At 32.2% G+C, this 20,487-nt stretch overlaps 1 protein-coding gene across 2 annotated transcripts in view; it reads left to right on the forward strand.

Moving 5' to 3' along the window:
• The window catches only part of LOC126741597 (myosin heavy chain 95F), a 205,661-nt gene that overhangs the window by 67,258 nt on the left and 117,916 nt on the right, over window positions 1-20,487 (forward strand). For both annotated transcript variants that reach the window (XM_050448084.1, XM_050448085.1), the window contains exons 2-5: window positions 8,942-9,133; window positions 9,188-9,261; window positions 15,085-15,289; window positions 15,355-15,493. In XM_050448084.1, the coding sequence (XP_050304041.1) occupies window positions 8,953-9,133; window positions 9,188-9,261; window positions 15,085-15,289; window positions 15,355-15,493 (599 nt within the window). In that variant the 5' untranslated portion in view covers window positions 8,942-8,952. The remainder of the gene's footprint in view (window positions 1-8,941; window positions 9,134-9,187; window positions 9,262-15,084; window positions 15,290-15,354; window positions 15,494-20,487) is intronic.

Consider the following 20,487-nt stretch of genomic DNA (forward strand, 5'->3'; position numbering starts at 1 on the left):
CAAGATAGGAACCCCAGACTAAAAAAAAGGTTCCTCATCCAAGCAATACACAAAGCATACGTTATAAATTTTTTCTTCAATTTTCTAGCTTCAAGGAGAACCACTTTAAAAAGCAGATTTATAACGTCGGCAAATATTAAAATATTTGAATGTTTTACTACCTTAACAATGTCATTAACAAACAAAATGAGTAACAAATATTGATAGAGGGGACTCTTATCACTACTGGTCCATATATTGTAGACTGATGAGGGTCTTAAAATTAAAATATTACTCCAGACAAGTTGGAGAATTGTCAACGACATCTCGCAAAAGAACACTTTCATTCTAATTCTAAATCCAGAAATCTCTCCCAATGACCTAAATACATTTTTTTGCAATACTGTCGAGAAACTTCAGCATCACTTAAGCCCATGAGTTGATCCCATATTTCTTCTTTCTGGCGCCCAGTTAAAAACTTACTTTTCTTTTTTCCTACCAACAAAGATGAAGTTAATAGAGCACCATCCACTATTAAACATAAAAATCCCTGTGGTGAGAATGACTTATCGTGTGGAATCTTCTCGGATTTGCCAGACGCTATGCTAAATGTACTAGCTGAAGCAATTAACATTTCTTGGACAATGGAAACTTTTCCGTAAGACATAAGACTGGAAGTCTTGATAATCCAACAAATTTTAGACCCATCTCAAAAACTAATTGAGAAGGTGGTGAAGACTCGCTTAATATCTTTTTTTAGCTTAAAATGGCATCCTGAGTGGAGTTGCCAAGAAAACTCGAAACACAAATGATGCCATTTACAATTTTTTAGTGAGCTTTGTGAGGTGGTGGAGCTTCCGCATCATTTTTGTATGACCTCTCAAAAGCATTTGACTGCTTTAGACATCTTTCTTCGGAAGCTTCAGAATTATGGCATAAGAGGAGTGGTGTTGTCATAGTTCTGCTCTTATCTTAAGGATAATCAATAGCGGGTGTTTGCTCGGATTATGGAGATACGTTGTGGGGTGTTCCTCAGAGATCCGTCCTTGGCTTTATACTGTTCCTCCTTTATATCAATGACTAGGCAGACCTTATTTGCCCAGGACGCCACGATTCTCTGGCATTGTCCTGGTAGTGACTCCTCTCTTACAACTTTAGCTACAGACATCTTGCAGATTAAACACGCTTGCGGGTTCACAAGTTACACAACACACTGCAAGAAGGTTCCTTTATTATGGAGCTCGCAGGGAGGCTTTCATCTAGATGTTATAGAGTTACACTGATTATATCGATATGTGGAGAACTGGAACCTGAGGCGGGGAGATCAATGTACTATGCTCCCATTGAAAACTCATTTTTGACAATGTATATGTATCTACTAAGAGTTTAGAATTTCATTACTTATTTTATCTGTTTTAATGCTTTTGGATCTATTGTTGTATTCTGTGTAATACTTTATTTCTCTTTGTTTTGTTAATAACATTTTTTGTGTTGTAAAACAATAAAGCGATATTTGATTTTGGCTGACTTGACTCCATGGGGCTCCTGTATAACCAGAGATATTTCTTTTGATATAAAATAATTCACATAAAAACTGACTGCTTCGCATAGAAAACTTTACATTCAATCAGGGAGAGTCACCAAAACTAAAGACAGATCATGCAATAGGTAATCCATGGCTGACTAAGAGAGTAAATATAATTTTTCATAGACGCCACTGGATTATGATAAGGACCAAGATTAAAATATAAAATTTAAATTGAACTTACAATCATGGGTTGGGTTATTGTAATGAATAGTAAGTGGTCATAAGTCATTGGACTGAATTTAAATGTTTAGAATCCGATTCCGAATACAATTTTGAGAAAAAGCAATGAAATCTTTGGATTTATATCTAAAGGTACGTCATTCAGTAAAAATTTTTAAGATCCGAAATGAGGACAAACTTTATATTGGCATGAAGGAACTTTGTTCTTTTCCCAAAGAGACAAATGAATAAGAGATCAAATTATATTAACGTCTCTCCCAGATACTGCCCGGGCGATTCTAGTACAGTTCAGAAATCTTTACATTTATAGGAATTCCCTGACTTTTTGAAGTAAAAAAGTGACTAAAAAACATTTTCACCTCAGATTAGTTGGGCTTTCGGGATAAGCGAAGCACAGATAACTCAAAACTTCCTCAAGTTTAGTAACAGTTTATCTTAAGGACTTTTTTATGCACTTTGATGAAGGTGTTTAAGTGATATAGTTTTTGGAATGATCCAATGGGGTCGTGTTCATCATACTTGTCAAGAAAAGTTTCAATATTTTGAATTGACCGTTCAAAAAATAAAGAGGAGGGGGACATTAAAGAAAAGCACTGTATGTTATTCTAAACGAAAAAATAACATCTTCAAAGCAAAAAAAAAATTATTAACATTCTTATTCCTAAAACCGCTTTTAAAAATTTGGAATGTCAACACTGCAAGCAAAAGCTGATGACATCTTGCGAAATTTCATCTTGCCAATCGGTTTTGTGTTTCCATTCGGCATTTTGAAGTTCTGTGTTTTTGCTTTAGTTTTTGGTTAAAAAAGGAAAAAGGTCCGATTTGAATGTTTTTGTACACTGTTACGATGGTAAAAACTTGTGCCGTTTGTGCCTCCCCATGGGAAAAAGACGATTCAAGCTGATCTTTTCACAAGTAAATCCCTGATACTGTCATAACATCATATCAAGGGAGAACCGTCATCATAAACGTAGAATAGAGGATCATAGAAATAAACCTAAATAAAAACTTATTAAGAAATCTATAATAATTATAAAATATTTAATTTCCATAAAAATGCTTTTTATTAGATTTAGAAGCCACCTTTACTCTAATGAAGGAAGTTAAAAGATAAGAGCATAAGCAGAAAGAGTTCATAAACGGTAATATTGTTTATAATTTAAAGCATATTCGATTATTACTAAATATTTATCATGTAAATATATTTATACGACGTCACTGGTAAAGATTCCTTGTGTCAGTATGTAATCAACAATGCGATCGAGCGGCATTGCAATGTTGTTGCCTTTTTCTTTAATATACGTTATCTGCATTCATTTAATTTTGAATATTGACTTCTTTCTACAGTATCTTATCAATTTTATTAAAAAGGTGAAAATTTTTTATAATAATATAAAATGTTTTTTTGCCATTTCTACATAAGAATTTGGCATCATTGCATCAGAGATGTTGCAAGCAGATAAACTGCCCATAATTCCACGGCAATGCTAATTCTAGCCTTTCAATGTTCTAAGATTTTCACAAACTCAATTATATACATTTGCTGTGGGTCAGGAAGTATTTTATTTGGTCGTCTGGCTTTTTAACTGTTAATTGATAATAGTTGTCATCAACAACTTCATAAATTAAATAATTTCTGCATATTCTTGGGTTGTGAAAACAACCATCATGAACAAGTTCAGAACAACTCCGTTAAAGGAAAAGAAAAAAAATTATTTCGATCGACGGCTATTTGTTCAATTAAATTAAAAACGGTGACAGTTATGAGAGTAGTATAAGAGTCCAGAAACGTAAACAACAGAATCAGAGTGTTTAAATTTCATGCCGGAATTGATACAGGATGTTCCAGAAAAAAGTCTTGAAGATCGAATTGTAGCTGATTCAATAAAATTCAGCACACTGTATAATGCGACCAACTTGATATACTTTATTGTAGAGATTTTAAAAAACAATTGATGTACCGAATTTGAAACATTTATCACAGAGAAGAGATACCGCAAAATATGAGAAATTCAAACTTTGCAACCTTGTTTGACGACCTCAAAACTATGACTTTTAGACCATGGATATATTTGCACTTTTCATTATACCTCCTGAAATATCTGCATGACATTTAATAACACCCTATATATTGTCAAATACTGCTTGGCGGCAATTTAAAAAATCATTTTTCGAATCATCATTTGGGATTTTCGACTCTCGATTTATTAATTACTTTGGGAACTTAGTTTCGCGCAAAATGTAACTAATCTATTAAAACTGGTAGATTTCATACCAGATCATCACATCCTGTTCTATGCAAATAAAAAAGAAATCACCTTCCGTTAGACTTATGAAAATTGCGAATAGCGTTATGTTTATAAAAACGAACGAACATAACGACGATGCTGTACACTGTCCCATTTTGGTTGGTGTACATTTTGTGTATTTTATACATTAAGTTTGTTTATAATGTTATTATTATTAAAAAAAAATAATCATAAAATATATATATTCTGTCAAAAGGATATTTTTTCCAAATCAAACTTAATGCATTCTATAAAATGTCAAAGATCGAGAATAACGGTGCGGCGCTTTGAGGTGCGGCTACCTTTAGCCTTTTAACACGACTTTTGCCTGATAATAATTAAGTTCCGCTTTGTAGCAGGAAGTCCGTCGTTTCGGCCTGATGGACTTTACGGAGATACGCGTTATGATTATTCTCGATCGATTATGTTTATTTTCAACACAAAGAGAGATTAAAACCAATTTGGTGGATCGATAAAAAAGTATTATTCGGGTTATAAAGGTGTGAAGCTAACGAGGTTTTTGTAGCGCCATTATTTTAACAATACGAGTTCGGTTGGACGTTAGAATGTTACAAAATGTTAGTAAAGAAAGTAAAAAAATTAAAAAGATGATAGGATTTTAAAATTAAAAACATGTTTTCAATTAGATCTAAGTTTTTTGCTTGAGTTTTTAAGCTATTCTTGTTTTTGCAAGCTATGCCTTGATTTTTAACCTACAAGTTGGTTTTAGGGGTCAAGTTGGGCTTCGTTAGGCTTCCAAGTGACTGAATCATTTATTGAAAACGAATTTAGCGAATTTTCCAAGGCGTTCGATTGCGTTGATCCGAGTGCTGTTGGGCAAATTGAAGGATTATAAAATTCGAGATTTTGCTCTGACTTAGTTTGCCTCATTCTTTTGTGAACATTGCCAAAGAGTGGGTTTGGTGTTGTCTTTATTATTTATTTTTAATTTATACTATGTATTTTATTTACACATGTACATAGACTTAATGTTTATATGCTATAGCTTAATTGGGCCAATAGATATTAGTTTTTGTTCCATTTTATTATATCAGTTCATAAATGAATACCAAACTGGTGCTGAGTGTTGATTACTATTCTCGGGCTTTTGCTGTCCAATGGTTAAAAGTATGAATGGTAAATATACATCTGGCCTGAAGTTTTCAGGAAAAGAAACCTGACTCCATAGCATAAAATACTTTTTTATATGAGTTTTTCAAGCTATTAATCATCCATATCATCTAATCAGAATACTCCTGTAGCACCTCTTTCAGTTTGAACCATTACTTATGATAAACCGTGTATAATGCAAATGGTATTTTCTAATGTTTATCTGCAACAAACAGATATATTGTAACAAATTACTTTAAAGAATATATGCCAGTAGTAAAAAAAATAAAGATAAGAACATTTTCATACCCAAAATGAAACTGGTACACATATTTACTTTAGTATAGCATCATATTTCCTGAAATTTAGTTTAACACCAAGGTCGATTATGTATTTTTACTATATTTTAGCTCTCCTTGGTCATATTTTCGAGTTTAATTAATGTTGTTTTGCTATTACCGTATTACCGTAATTATGGGCGTCAACGCGGACAAACCACTGTCGACGACCCTAATTTGATTTTACACACCATTGGAAAATGGAAAATCATTCAGACAAAATGATTATTAAGCAGAGAATAGGGTTGGGAATCGATATAGATAAACAATATCAAATAATATTAAAAAAATCCTGTATAACACTTTTACTGCATACACAAATTTACCTAACTAACAAGTTAAACAAACGCTAGATCTTGCATAAAATTGTAGAAAATTAAAAAATATTTTGTTCAGATTAAAAAACTTCATAGAAGGGTTGTTCATAATAAACCTTAAGGCTTAATAAGGTAAAGCGCCTACATTTTGCTAAACAAAATCGGGACAAAGATGTTTTATTTGATGAGACGTGTTTTTTTACATATGGGATAAATTTTATAAATCGTCTTTCATTTAATTTCAAACTGTTACAAGAAAGGCGATATTTAGCTGACAAACAGCAATTCTTAGATATAACCCTAAATGTAACAGAAAATAATAAATAAAAAAGGCCAATATTACTCACAATAAACCAAAAACAAATCTAATAAATTATTGAATACAATTATCAGAACTAAGGCTAGTATAAAAAAATAAGGCAACAATATGAATAAGTAAGACTCATGCAAAAATTATAAACACAAGTCACACTTTTATAAGTTGAAGAAATCTTGAAATAATATTTCTTTTATTTCGTCTTTTAAAATGTCATTATGGAATCAATTTTTTGAAATAAAAAACGACAAATTCCCCGGAGAAGATGAAGTGATCACTGAAGCTCTTAAACTCGGTGGCGAAAAGCTATTGCAGAGTCTAAAAGTTCTGTTTAACAAGCAGAACATAACATAAGCATAAAAAAACTTTATCAGCTAAGGAAACAGGTTGATTTCGATTAGGTTATAGCAGGAATGATTATCTCCAAGTCCTAAAAAATCTTATAGAAAGGTCCATTGAATATAATAAACCACTTGGTCTGATATTCGTAGACGAAAAAGCCTTTGACGCTATAAGCCAGTATCAGCTGTTAATAAAGTTACTCTTGGATTACAGCATAGACCATAGACCTTAGTAATATATATAAAAATGCTACAGGAGGAACCTAAAACTGCAGGAGACAACAAATAAATTTAAAAAAAAGGATTCCGACTTCACTGTTCACCGATTTCACTGTTTACGAACCTGCTTGAGTATATATTTAAATCTAGGATTACACATAAATCGCGAAAGCTTAATACATTTATTATTCGTAGATGACATAGTCCTAATGTCAGATCGTCTCGACCATGCTATAAACATGCTACAACAGATAAACTGTCCTTCCCATTAGGTCGGACTAAACATTATAGTGACAAAAACCCAACTAATGATCAACCTTGTATTCGATGAAGAGTATACATAGATGGTATCCAAGTAGAAGAAACTACCTCATACAGTTATAAGATAAGTATCTTGGCCACGAAATCCTTATAAACTTGCGAATTGCTTAGGCAAGTAGAATTAACTTGGACCGCAATTGAGCTCATATTAAAGGGGCACATATTAAAGTAAGATTTACCATTTTGTCTGAAAAGCAAGGTTTTCAACCAATGTGTTCTGCCTTCCTAACTTATGGAGCTGAGACTTTGACATTAACAAAAATGGCTGTAAAGCAAATCAAAGTCGCACAGCGTGCAAGGAAAAAGTCAATGCTGGGACTGACTCTTGGGGATCACATCACGCTTACTCAACGTAGAGCTACGTAGAAGAACCAGATGTAGGCTACGTAGCTGTGGAATTAAGCGGCTCATATTGCGAGAATGCGGGACAACAGGATCAAGAGGCTCAAGGAGTGGAGGCATAGACAGGTCGCACACAGAAGCAGAGGACGACAACGAAGTAGATGGTCCGATGATATTATAACGGATTCACACAAATTTAATACAGGAGGCAGAAAATATGGAAATGTGGAAGCAATCAAGGAAGGCTTATGTTGCAGCTGTGGACGAAAAAGAGATGATTTGCGGAATTGCTAATTTGGAAACCGAAATCGTTATACCACTTGACTGCTATATATGAAAAACAACGTTGAAAATTTATTGATTTTTTAAACTTAAATATTCATTATATCAATGATCTTTATGTTTGGTACAAGTATACAAACAGTCAACAAGTCTATTTAAATTATAAAGACGAAAGAAAAGCATTTAGAAAATAATTAATTATAAAAGAAGCATAAATAAAATTGAAAATTTTAAAAATAAATCTAAAACAGCTTGGAATCTTTTTAATAAAATTACTAACAAAGTAAAACCCCAAAATAACATTCAAATTACGAGACAGTTTTACCACAGGCGCCATCTTGTTGAAACCATATTTGATGAAAATTAGCATTACCATGTCCTCTTATAAATTAATTCAAGTTTTCAATAAGACAAAAATTATAAGATTATATAAATAATCTGCCACTTATAGATGTCATAAATAATCAAAAAAATAATAAAATTATCTTAACAGGTAAAAAGGTTAAAATTTACTAATAACATTTTTATTGATAAAGTACTTTTCTAAATTATCCTATCTTTAAGCTAGTGGAGTAAATTATAGCATATGTTGTTATAGCATACGCTGAAGTTGTGTGAAAATTTTGCGTAGAATCGGAAAATGCATAAAAAATATACCATTCCATTTAAAAAAGGTAATTCCTTCCTAATGTAGATCTGAAAGAGATCTATAATTTTTATTTGGGACATTTTTTGATTAAAGAGCGTTCACGAATTATAAAGGGGATCCGGGACTTTTTTAGCACATAGTATAATTATTAAAAAAAAAAATTGGCACATTCGCCATTTTTTGAATACACTGTCTTAAACTTTCATTATTGTCTGCAGTTCACATATTTCGTTTGGCACAATTTGGCCTTGGGTTATCTAGTAACGCAAATTTTCTTTGAAATTTCTTGACAAAATTGCGAATTCTTTATTCACTGGGTTGATGATGTGAACCATAACGTGCGCATAATTAGTAATAAATAAAAATAATAAATGTTAATGATTTCATAACATTCTTATGGCAATAAATGTCTCATGGTATATACAAATTTTTTAACAACGTAAACTACAAAAGGATGATTTTTACATACGGTGTTACCAACATTTGACCTTAAAATCCTAATGTACTAATCACCCCATTTTAGCTTATGGGGTGTATATATTGAATTCTGATATACGATTTCATCTAAGTTATTTGCCTAAAATTAAAAAATAAACAAACGTATTCAATGCTAAGTAACATATGTCTAATGGCATACTTGTTTTACTAATTTGTTTTTTTTTCTATTACAGATTTCGATGCCATGGATGAGTTAGTATGGGCTCGTGATCATACAGAAGGTTTTGTTTTAGCCCGAATAACAGAACTTACAAACGATGGCGCCGAAGTTGTACCATTGGATCCCAAATATCCAAAAAAGGTCTTGTCTTTCAGTGATATTTTTAGGGCAAATGTCGAAAAAGACAGAGATTACGATGATAATTGTAAGTAACTTGATGATTTTAAAGACTAAAATTATTGTTTGCGTTTATTTTTAGGTGAAATGATGTTCCTTAATGAGGGCTCGTTATTACACAACATCCGTACAAGATATTACAAGAATAAAATATATGTAAGAACATTTTATTTATAACTAAATACATATTATATGAAAATACATACATACTTACCAAAATTTCCCAATCAAAGAATCTTACACTAGTTTTTAAAAGTACCTAAAGTTACATGTTACAATAGTTAACCGCGTTAAGTTACGTTTATATTCTGTGCGTCCTAGTAGAGGATTTTTTAAATTAAAATGTAGATTAAAGTGCGATAAATTCAGAGGTCAATTATGAAGTCAAAATTATATTCCAATAGACTGCGAAGACAAGGAAAAAGTACCTTCTGCCATTTGAAGTATCTAGAATGAAGTATTCACTAAAATTTGTAGACTTCCGTTTGAACTGTCAAATTGGAGATTTCACTCACCCACGTAGGAGGGCTGAGGAGGTGATAAGTTCATTTTGTTATACATTTACACTTCCTACCCCAGTTATAGGACAGGTTAAATCATCCATAATCCCATCGAAACTATATACATTAAATTACCGCACCATTAGCCTAACTTCTGCGCAAGGCAATGAAGCGTTTTGCATTATTTTATGGACATTGTAAATCACAAATAAAAAAGAGATTATTCATAAGAGAGAACGATAGCTTAATAGCTCCTACTTCCTCCTCTACTAACTAGAGATCCCGAGTTATGCGGTGTTCACAAGTGTTTCAAAATGATCCTTTTTTTATCAATGGGAAATTCGCCTATGGCTCATGCGACAATTCCCATGAATAAAAAATGCGGATTTTACGCGCGCGTAACGCAATTTTTTTTTTTACTACCAAAGAAAACATTAAAAAAAATTAAAAGTTACTTTACGTATTAGTGTATAAGAAAATGTCGAAAACATTTTTGGCAAATTATAAAATGTGTGTAATAAGTCAAAATTAATAAACCCTGGTAATGTGTAAAGTGAGTACTTTACGCACGATAGTAGAAGAATATATTTTCGGTGAAGCTTTGCCTAGGATCTTCTGTTGTATCTTACCGCACCCTTGGGTTCTAAAGTTTTAGCACCCAAGAAGGAAATCATAGAGTCATATAGCTGAATGATTCTTTCAGATCTTTAAACACATTAACCTTTTAAAGCATTTGACTAGCTTGGTATATATAAGAGATGATATTAAAAAGATGTTCTTTAAAAATTATAAATTTAAACTGATACTTCAAAAATGGCCTCGAAGATGAGTATCTTATAGTACTAATTATTAATGTATTTTATTCAATAAACTATATAATAATAGGGCATAGTTATTGTAGAACAAATATCATACTCTTAAATGTTGTCCTAAACACAGACAAATCCAACAAACTACTAGAAGAGTTAAAATCTTAAAATATTGAAAGGCTAGAATTAGCATGTCGTGGAGCTATGGGCAGTTTGTTTGCTTGCAACATCTCTGATGCAGTGATGTCAAATACTTATGTAGAAATGGCAAAAAATCACTTTATAATGTCATAAAAATTGGTCACTTATTTCGACAAGCCCAAAACAATACTACTGTTCCCCTTTAATAAAATATAATTTTTTTTTTAAATAATATATGTTAAGATACTCTATAATGAAGTCGATATTTAGCGTTAAATGAATGTAGATAACGTATATTAGAGAAAAGAACAACGCATCGCATTTTTGATGCCACAGACACAAGTAATCTTTATCAGTGACGTCGTCAAAAATATTTACATGATAAATATTTATTAATTATCGAATATGCGTTAAATATAAGCAATATTTTTTTAACGTACTTCATTACAGTAAAGATACCTAAACGTAATAAAAAGCATATTTATATAACTTTATATTTTATAATTATTATAGATTTATTAATAATTCATGTTTTAAGTTACACTTTTTTTAAATCAGTTTTACATCATTTATCAGATTACATCACATTATATATACGAGGTACCGACTTCTTCAAAGAAATTATTCTATCTAATGTCTTTATTAAAAATAGATAAATAAGTTTATGCAATATGATTTCTTTGACAAGATAACAAAAAAAACATAAAATCAGTCCTGTTAATAAAACCATGGACAAAACTTAATTTTTTTAATGGCCTATTAACAGATAATATTTAAAAAAATAATATTTAAATTTAAAAATATGAAGATTCTTGTAGTTCACACACACTTTAAATTCAAGTTTTTATTTAGATTTATGTCTAAGATCCCCGGTTCTACCTTAATGTTATGAAAGTATGGGTATTTACTTGTGCAAAGATCGGCTTGAATTGCCCATTTTCCGTAGTGCTGACAAAGGGCACAAGTTCTTATAACAGTTCACAAAAACACTCAAATGAGATCTTTTTCTTTTTTTCAACCCATTTCGCCCATCACGAAAGAGATTAAGCTGGCAATTTTTTTTTACTGTTTTTTTTAAATTCAACACAAATCAGTTAAATTATCATTAATATATGTGTGAATATATAGAGGAAAATTCCCTATTTTAAAAATGTAATTTTTTCCAATTTAAAAGTGTAGATTTGACAACTGAGAATAGGTTTATATTTTTTAAACAAAACACTCTCTTGCCCCTCAGCACATGTTGAACTCAAACAAAGTTGTTTACTGATTCTAGTCTTTCAATGTTACAAGGTTTCTAAATGTAATGCCAACTAGTTTGGGTAATCTAACAAATGTGCACATTTAGAGCGTTAAAGGCAAAAGGAATGGTGCTCACTTAAATAAAATGTGATTAAAAATAGTGTATGGCAGGGAATTGCCAGCCACTTGAGCACTTATTTGTACCCTGAAATCTTGTTTTTACCAGTCCAGCAGTCCTATATCCCTGAAAAAGCCAAGTAACCTACTAGGTTTATTCCTCTTAATATTAGGCATATTCAGTCGTTGGATCTTCGAGTTAGTTAGAAAAGCTGGACATTTACTTTTTTTTTGGAAGGACATTTTGAGCTATCTCATTATCTTCTATGAATTTTTGTTTAGGTGGTTATTTAGTCTGCAATGGCCTATTAGCATTTCTGTCAGCATTTTAATATTTTTCCTTAATAGTTGAACGACGACTTTGGAGCTAAATTATTGTGAACCGTTTAGGGAGAGAAGTTTTGTTCTAAGGCCATCCCTCCTGTTTTCCATTTGCGCATTCGCACTTGTCTTCGTAGAGTGTTCATGGTTATCGGGTTGATTAGTTTTTCGTCAAATAGCACCAAGGGATGTGCTACTGGACGCCCTCTTTGACAGTTTGTTCATTGGATGGTTAATCTATTCTCCTGGGAGATGTTTAGAGTCTATATATAATAATTAAAAGAATGACTTCTCTTTGTGATTGCAGGACTGCTTTGCTCTGATCTAAACAGTACTTTTTTATTTTTTCTTTAATTTGTAGGTCTAAAGAATCATCTGGAGCTAATTTAGGAGGTTATTACACTTAAGACGTTAACTTAATTAAAAAAACAACTAGAGAAAGTATGTGATATTTTAAAATATACCACATAATATTATTGGATCCAATATTATTATATCTAATATTATTCGGTATATTTTAAAATAATACATGCTTTCTCTAGTAGTTTTTTTAATTGAGTTAACTTCTTATAAGTGTAATAACCTAAACTAGCCCCAGATTATTCTTTAGACCTTCCTATGTAAGTTTTATTTACTAGAATGAGTGATGAAAAATTATCATATCTGTACCCATTCTTAAGTAAGATTGGGTGCAATAGTTTGGTTGACAACCTGTGCATTTATTGGTGTTTTTGTCAGGTTTCTTGTGGTTTGCGGCGCCATAGTTGGTTTTAGGTTCGCCGTTGTCTTTAGTGCTCTGGTTAATACTCAAACAAGCAAGAAGTTGACCAATATTTTGCCATTGTACCACTTCTCCCCTATTCTGTGTGCTCTGTTCATCATAAATTGTGTCTACGAACTTATCCACAATATTGTTGTATCGCCAGCATAACCTCCACTGAATATTCCCTCTTCATTTATTGCGTCCAGTAAACTATCTAGTATTGTGTTTCATAATAGCTGTAGTAGCACTCCTCATGAAGCGCATCTTCGAGTCATCACTGCTGTATGTACATATCGCCGCAGGTCAGGTATATGACTCTAATTTCTAGCATGTTTCTGTTCATGGTTGGATTTTTCTATTTATCCATTTAATATGTAAAAATGCTGCTAAAGCGCTCTCTTTTCTGTAAAGGGCTTTTTACTAATCCAATGAAGCGGTGTTTCCGTTGATTTATCAGTTTAATAGGGTTTTTGACTGAAGTGATATTTTCATGGTAGAACATTTCTCCTAATATGTCGGTCTAAGGCCTTTATGAAATATATTATTAAGCTTATTGGTCTGTATGCTTGCGGGTTGGAGCATTCCTTCTTTCCTAGTTTGGTTATTAAGGTAACTCTCACTTGTCTTTTGAAACTCTTATTTGAAATTTTCGGTATGTATTTGCGAGTAATGCCAGCCTTGGTAACATGTACATAACACATAGATGGCCTGTGGAATGTCAATGCTGGGATAATTCCTTCAGAATCTGCTAATTTTTAAGGCTTAAATATATTAGGCTGTTAGGATGGTATTTGGTCTATATAATGTGGTCAAGTCACTCCTTGTATATTGCACTCAGGAAAATCAGCTTCGTGAGACATTTAATAGTGGATTTTAATTTGTCCCAATGACATACAGGGTGTTCATTTGAAAACTTCCCACCACGGATTTATCGAAAACCACTGTTTAAAAAAAAACGCCGAAATACGTCAAAAGGTTTGTCAAGGGTGACAATTTTCTAACCTAAAATTACTTTACCCTCTGCCCCCCAGGGTCATCCCCTTAAAAATTTTAAATGGCAAGGGGTATCGAGTAATAGCTTGTTTAAAAGGTCTTTCGAAGTCTTTTTTTTTGACGTTTGATTTTTTTAAATCGGTCTATTGGTCTTCGAGAAAATTAGAAAAATCTTTGTTTATCTTAATTTGTTCAGATAGAAAACAAAAACATGAAAATATCAGTTTTTATTTCAATAAGTGTTCAAAATGTTGCCCGTTTTTGGCCAAACAATGATATAGGCGATGTTCAAATTCCTGACGGACATTTTCAAAAACATGTTGTGGGATATCATGGCAGCTGTCGATGATGCGTTGACGAAGTTCATCAAAACTTTCAGGTTGGGGAGTAAACACAATAGATTTCAAATGACCCCATAGAAAAAAGTCTAACGGCGTTATATCAGGAGATCTAGCAGGCCATTCTATAGGCCCCCTTCGCCCTATCCATTTATCTGGAAACTGGTCGTCTGAAATATATTTCCAGCAAGACGGCGATCCTCTTCACTGTGTTCTTCCCGTTCGGCAATGTCTTAAAAACTTGTTTGTGTTTAAAACTGTGTTTAAAACTTAAATGTTGATTTATATCTTGTTGTTGCAGTTTGTTCTTTTGTTTCGGTTAAGTTTAGTTTAATTATTTTTTTATATCAGTTAACATGTAACTAATTTGCAAACAGACCCATTATTGGACAAGATGCCTGTTGGATATAAAGGGTTAAATAAAAAAGAGTTTGATCAGACAGAATGAATCTTGAATATTTACAAATAAGAATTCTCATTGAACGACCTGTATTAAGTTTAAACTAAATGCAATACTTGCTTCCTCATTTTCCCATGAGGTAACGCCAACGCGTTTGTTGGCTGTCGCTAAATTCTCTATACAGCTTTGTTTCAACAATATTATTTATAAGAGACGCCCAGATTGGATACTTATGAATTTTATTATACATAGTAGAAACAAAAATGCTGAATATACTCCATAAACACGTCATTGTACTCATCAAACACGCTATCTTTCTATTTGTGTTTTATTATAATCTCCATATATGTTTTAGTCCTATGTAGCCAACATTTTAATCGCAGTCAATCCTTACAAAGATATCCCAGAATTGTACTCCAGCAAAACTATAAAGGCGTATCATGGCAGGTCACTTGGAGAGCTGCCTCCACATGTATTTGCCATTGCTGATAAGGCATTTAGGGATATGAAGATTTTTAAACAGTCCCAAAGTATTATTGTATCTGGAGAATCTGGAGCAGGTGAGTCATCAATATTATCTTATTGATAAGTTGAATTTGATTCTTTATAATTATGTATTTTTTAGGTAAAACTGAATCAACTAAACATTTGCTAAAGTTCCTGTGCGAGGGCGGGGGAGCTGGACCCATCGAGCAAAAAATTATAGATGCCAATCCAATTCTAGAAGCGTTTGGTAACGCTAAAACTACGAGGAATAATAACAGGTACATAATCGCAGTATTGGCATTTTACTATTCAAAAAATTCGTAAAGTCATTAAACATAAATGCGCTGTTTAATGAAAGTATTTTTTTTCAGTTATCACTGTAAACGTGTAAAAATTAAAGCGGATGTCTGGGTTTATGGCTTGTGAAAAGATAGTGCTTATGCAAAATGATATGATTTTATAGTTTGGTATTAAGGACCGATACAGATAATACTTGTCAAACAATTTGTACGATTTTAAACTATAGCTAAACGCTGATTATATTTTATTAGAATAATCTCGGCAGTAGCAGTTTGCAGATAAGGGACTAGTATTTAATATTACTTTAATATCTACCACCATAAAATTGGAGGAACAAGTAAAATTTGTTTAATATTGATCAGCTTTGGAACGTGTTTTTATCGGTTATGGATTTTTCTTTTTAATTGTTGCCATTTATTTAAATTATGCTACAACTTCTGTACGGGTTTACAAGACGTCCGCGTATGAAAAAATTAGTGTATGTACATACGTTATCACATATAGTGGCGAAAAAAAGAATCGATTTTTTTTACTATTTCTTACAGTTACCTTATCTACGGCCAAGAGTGTATTCTGTATATTTATTTATCTTTATTTTTTCCAATAGGCCAGAGCCCAATTACAGGAAAATTAAAATTAGCAACGGAAAAATATAACACATAAAGTAATAAAAACTAACAAAAAGAAACTAAACTCTGGATTAAATTATTTAACAGAGTCAGAGTTGAAATTAAATTACAAAATGTAATACAAAGTAATACAAATAAAATTCTGTGTAGTATTTTAAAAAAAAGGTACATACAAAACAAAAGGATAGTCATCCCTCCTTCAGCGACTGCCCAACTCACTGTGTAACAATTGCACCCATTAAAAGAGAGCATTGAAAGATATCATAGGTGGAAGCAAGCAAGTTTGTTGATTTTTGCACATGATAAAAATAGGATCGTGATATTTAATGTTAGTTCTGCCACCATCAAGAACAAAAGTAACATATTTTGTTGTGGAGGAAGAGCGCGGCACCTGCAAAGAAATGTGACCAGGAAGAGTTGGAAGCTTGGACCGAACCAAAGAGAAATTGAAGAGCATTACCAAAGAAAATGAATTGCTAAAAAACCTGCAGTTCCAAATAATAAACCCCTATAATCTTGGAAGGAAGCAGCCACTATATAATCAATATGAGGGACGAATGTAAGCCTATCGTCAAAAACAATTCCTAGGTCCTTAAACAATTTCGTTCTACATAAAGTGCAAATCGACAATGGTATAGTTGAATATTATTGGGGTTTTGATTCTGTGAAAAGATAACACAGCATTTAGAAACGTTAAGATTTAGATAATTGCGATCACACCAATTCTTAACCAGGCTGATAGCAATAAGCAATCCAGCTCGTCCGTGACACGCCAGAAGATTTTCAGATCGTCAGCATAGGCTAGTTTGCAGCAAGATATTTTTTAAATCAGGTCATTGACATACAAGTTGAATAGTAGTGAACCTAGAAATCCCTGTGGAACTTCGGAGGTAGGCATAATATATTGCTTCAACTTGCCAAAGTCAGTATATATTGCTTCAACTTGGCTTTTTTCATTAAACGCAGAGAAGAGAGATCGGGACAAGGTACAAAGAATGGTTATACATGATCTTTTGGTAAAGAAACCATGTTGATTTATCGATGGTTTCGATTGAACTTGATGAAATATGGAATTCTAAATAATAATCAAAGATTTTGGAAAAGTTACATAGAGTAGATATGGGACGATACTTTTCAATATTGTGTAGGTCATCTTTCTTGTGTATGGGAAGTACTTTGGCAGTTTTCCAAATAAAGGGAAACTGGCTGATTTTGAGGATTAGGTTAACATAAGGGATTACAAGAATAAATGGACAATCTTTAGCTATAAAACTGGAAATTCCATCTGGGCTAGCGGTCATTTTATTTTGTAATGTTTTACCTGCATTTGCAATTTTATCAGCAGAAATTAGGCAAACTTCAACATAATCCGAAGAACAAAATATGAAAGAAATATGCAAATTCTGAAACAATCTTAGCAGTACCCTCGAAACTTCTTCCAAAAGAATCGTAAACTGTTGCTGGCACCAAAGATTGGTCCCTCCTTGCTTTAATAAAGGTCCAAAAAGATGGAGGGTTTTCAGAGATTGCTTCCTCTGTTCTAATGGCATAGATTTTGAAGGCCTCCCGAGCTTGATATTTTAGTGTTTGGCGTAAAGAGTTAAATTTGCGGCGATAGCTATCAGTATGATAATATTTAGAATTCCGATATGCTTTCTCCTTTTTAAAAATAGTGTTAAATATGTTTTTGGAAAACCATAATGGGAACCGCCTACGTCGGTGATGCTTTAAAGGAGTTTACTACAGCATGCATCAACATTATTACAACATAAAACCGTGGACCAGTCAGCATCCAGTTTTAGTCCTATGGTTGGAACCTTTGGTGTGATGCTCAAATTACGAGATAGTTTTACCACTAACCATAACTCTTTAAGTTAAATTATAAAGTTAATCTTAAAAACTCTACCACATTTTAAAAATATGAAAATAAGCAAACTTTTGTTGCAATATCATACAATCCTATCTTGACGAGAGGCTTTGATAGAGTTTTCAAAGACTTAGGTCTAAGAATGGTCTATCAAAATTCGGCCAAGTTACGAAATTTTTTAGGAAACCCAAAAGATAAAATAAAGACGAATGAAAAGTCTGGGATCTATGAGATTAATTGCAACGATTGTGATAAAAAGTGCATAGGACAAACCAGAAGATCAACTAATGTCAGATTTAAAGAACATGTAGCTCATGTGAAATATGGAAGAGTTGAAAAGTCAAGTGTGGCTGAACATGTTTTACTGGTCACTTTGTAGAGATAGAAAACTTAAAATTACTTAAACCAGTTAATAACAATAGAAAATTAGATGCATACGAGAGTTTAACAATATTCAAAAATTAAAAAAAAAATTCTTAACAAGGAGAAAGGTCCAATCCCTTATAGTCAATTATATAGTTTAGTTAGTGTTTAAAATTTGTTTGGCCATGCTTCATTGCTTTTTCCGCTCTGTTAGTTACATCATTAGTATATAAGGAGATCTGTAAGTAGTTTTAGTAAGTACAATGCCAAGTATTACGACGCTGACGACTTTAAGCAGAAAATAGTTGAATTATACCAGAAAGGTGTGAAGCAAATTGACATTTCTAAACGTCTTGAATAGGAAAGGGTACTGTAGTAGTAGTAAAGGTGGGGGAGCTAGAGCTCGGCAAGTAGGCCCGAGCAATCCCTTTTCGCCAAAAGGGTACTGTAACTAAAATTAAGGCAAAAAAAATTATCCATTCCATCTGCAAGATGCTGCTATAAAATTTTAGGAAAAGAATTGACCAAAATCTCACAATCTACAGAATCAAAGTTTAATTTTTTTGATGACATATTTCATCAGACCAACAATTATTAACATTAAAAAATGGAAAAATACGGATTAAATTACTTTTTTACGAGAACTGGGATAGTTCATGCGGTTTATGGAAGATATAGTCACTGCCGCAGGAGCTAGGGATAATGTTGTTAAAAATAATATGATTTTGACGAAACGTTTGATTAAGAATTTTAATCGTGTATCGCTTTTTTTTTAGATATTTTTTGGCCACATGAAATCATGTTTAGATCATTATTTTATAGAAACATCAAAAAAAAACTAATGCAAGTATTATTAGAGGCGGACACTCAGACCACTTTCCTATTTTGCTGAATATCATCTTTAAAGAAAGTTTTTTTCTCCATAGTACACAAATTAAAAATTTTTATGATTATGCTTAATAATGTATTAAAAGGAGAATTTGGAAACCAAAACTGTCATTTACGTTTTCTAATCAAATTATGGTACCCTAAAAATAGTAGTTTTTTTTTTTTACTTGGAAACGATGCCTCGTACGTAAAAAAGTCAAGAGACCAAAGAATTTGCTCCAAATTAAATGAGGATTTTAAGAGAATTTTTTTTTTCGCGAACCGGTGGCCATTTTTTTTGTCTAAAAATTTTCATTGTCGATGCAGTACGGAGGCCGCTGGTAAAATTTTAAATAAATATTCAAAAAGTGCTTCTTGATTCTTAAAATTCATGTGTCAAATTTCATAGAAATATTTCAACCAGTTAATTAATAGTCGCCGCCAGTCAATTTATTTTGGACATCTGTAAAAATTCTTGATTTTTACTTCTCACAACTATGTTTTTCAGGTCTGTTGACTATACTAAAACATTAAAAGTTTTAAGGGGTGATGTAAATAATACTATATGTTTAAAAAAAAAATCGCTTGCATTCCTATCTAGGTCTGATTATTAAATTTTCAGGGATTTCCTTAATTGAATTTCTTCAAGGATGGTTTGCTTTAACTGACTTAAATCGCTTAGTATCATGATGTAGATCTATTCTTTAAGAACAAAAATATAGGGTTAAATCGAGACTTTGGGTTGGCAGTTAATAATACTTATCTTTTAAATTCTTCCCGAAACGTTTACTTTTCCTACTATACAGGGTGCCTCCGATTAAGTCGGCACTATTGGTATCTTTGTTAATATTTAAGATACAGGGTCGGATAAATTAGCAAACTAGTAGGATTTTTTCTGTTGATTAAAATGGTGAAAACAGAAAAAAAATTGAACATCGCGTTTTCAAGAAAATGTGAAAAATGTACTTTTGTTAAATGGAATCCCCTGTATATTTTTACATAAATCAAAAGATAATAATTTTCTTAATAAAAAAGTTTATTTACACTAATAGCCTAAACCTAAAAATAACAAAGTGATAGCGATATTAATAATTTTGCCAAATTTAGGCAAGTTGGCCTTGAACTTTTTGAAAGCAAAACAAATAAATCATTGTTTGAATAATAAAATGACAGTAGCCGTAGAGATTTTATTAAATAAAGAAATACTGACAGTTACATGTTAGCAAAGTTTGTGATTTTTGTAAAA

This window comes from Anthonomus grandis, chromosome 10, assembly GCF_022605725.1.
Source record: "Anthonomus grandis grandis chromosome 10, icAntGran1.3, whole genome shotgun sequence".
Lineage (NCBI taxonomy): Eukaryota > Metazoa > Arthropoda > Insecta > Coleoptera > Curculionidae > Anthonomus > Anthonomus grandis.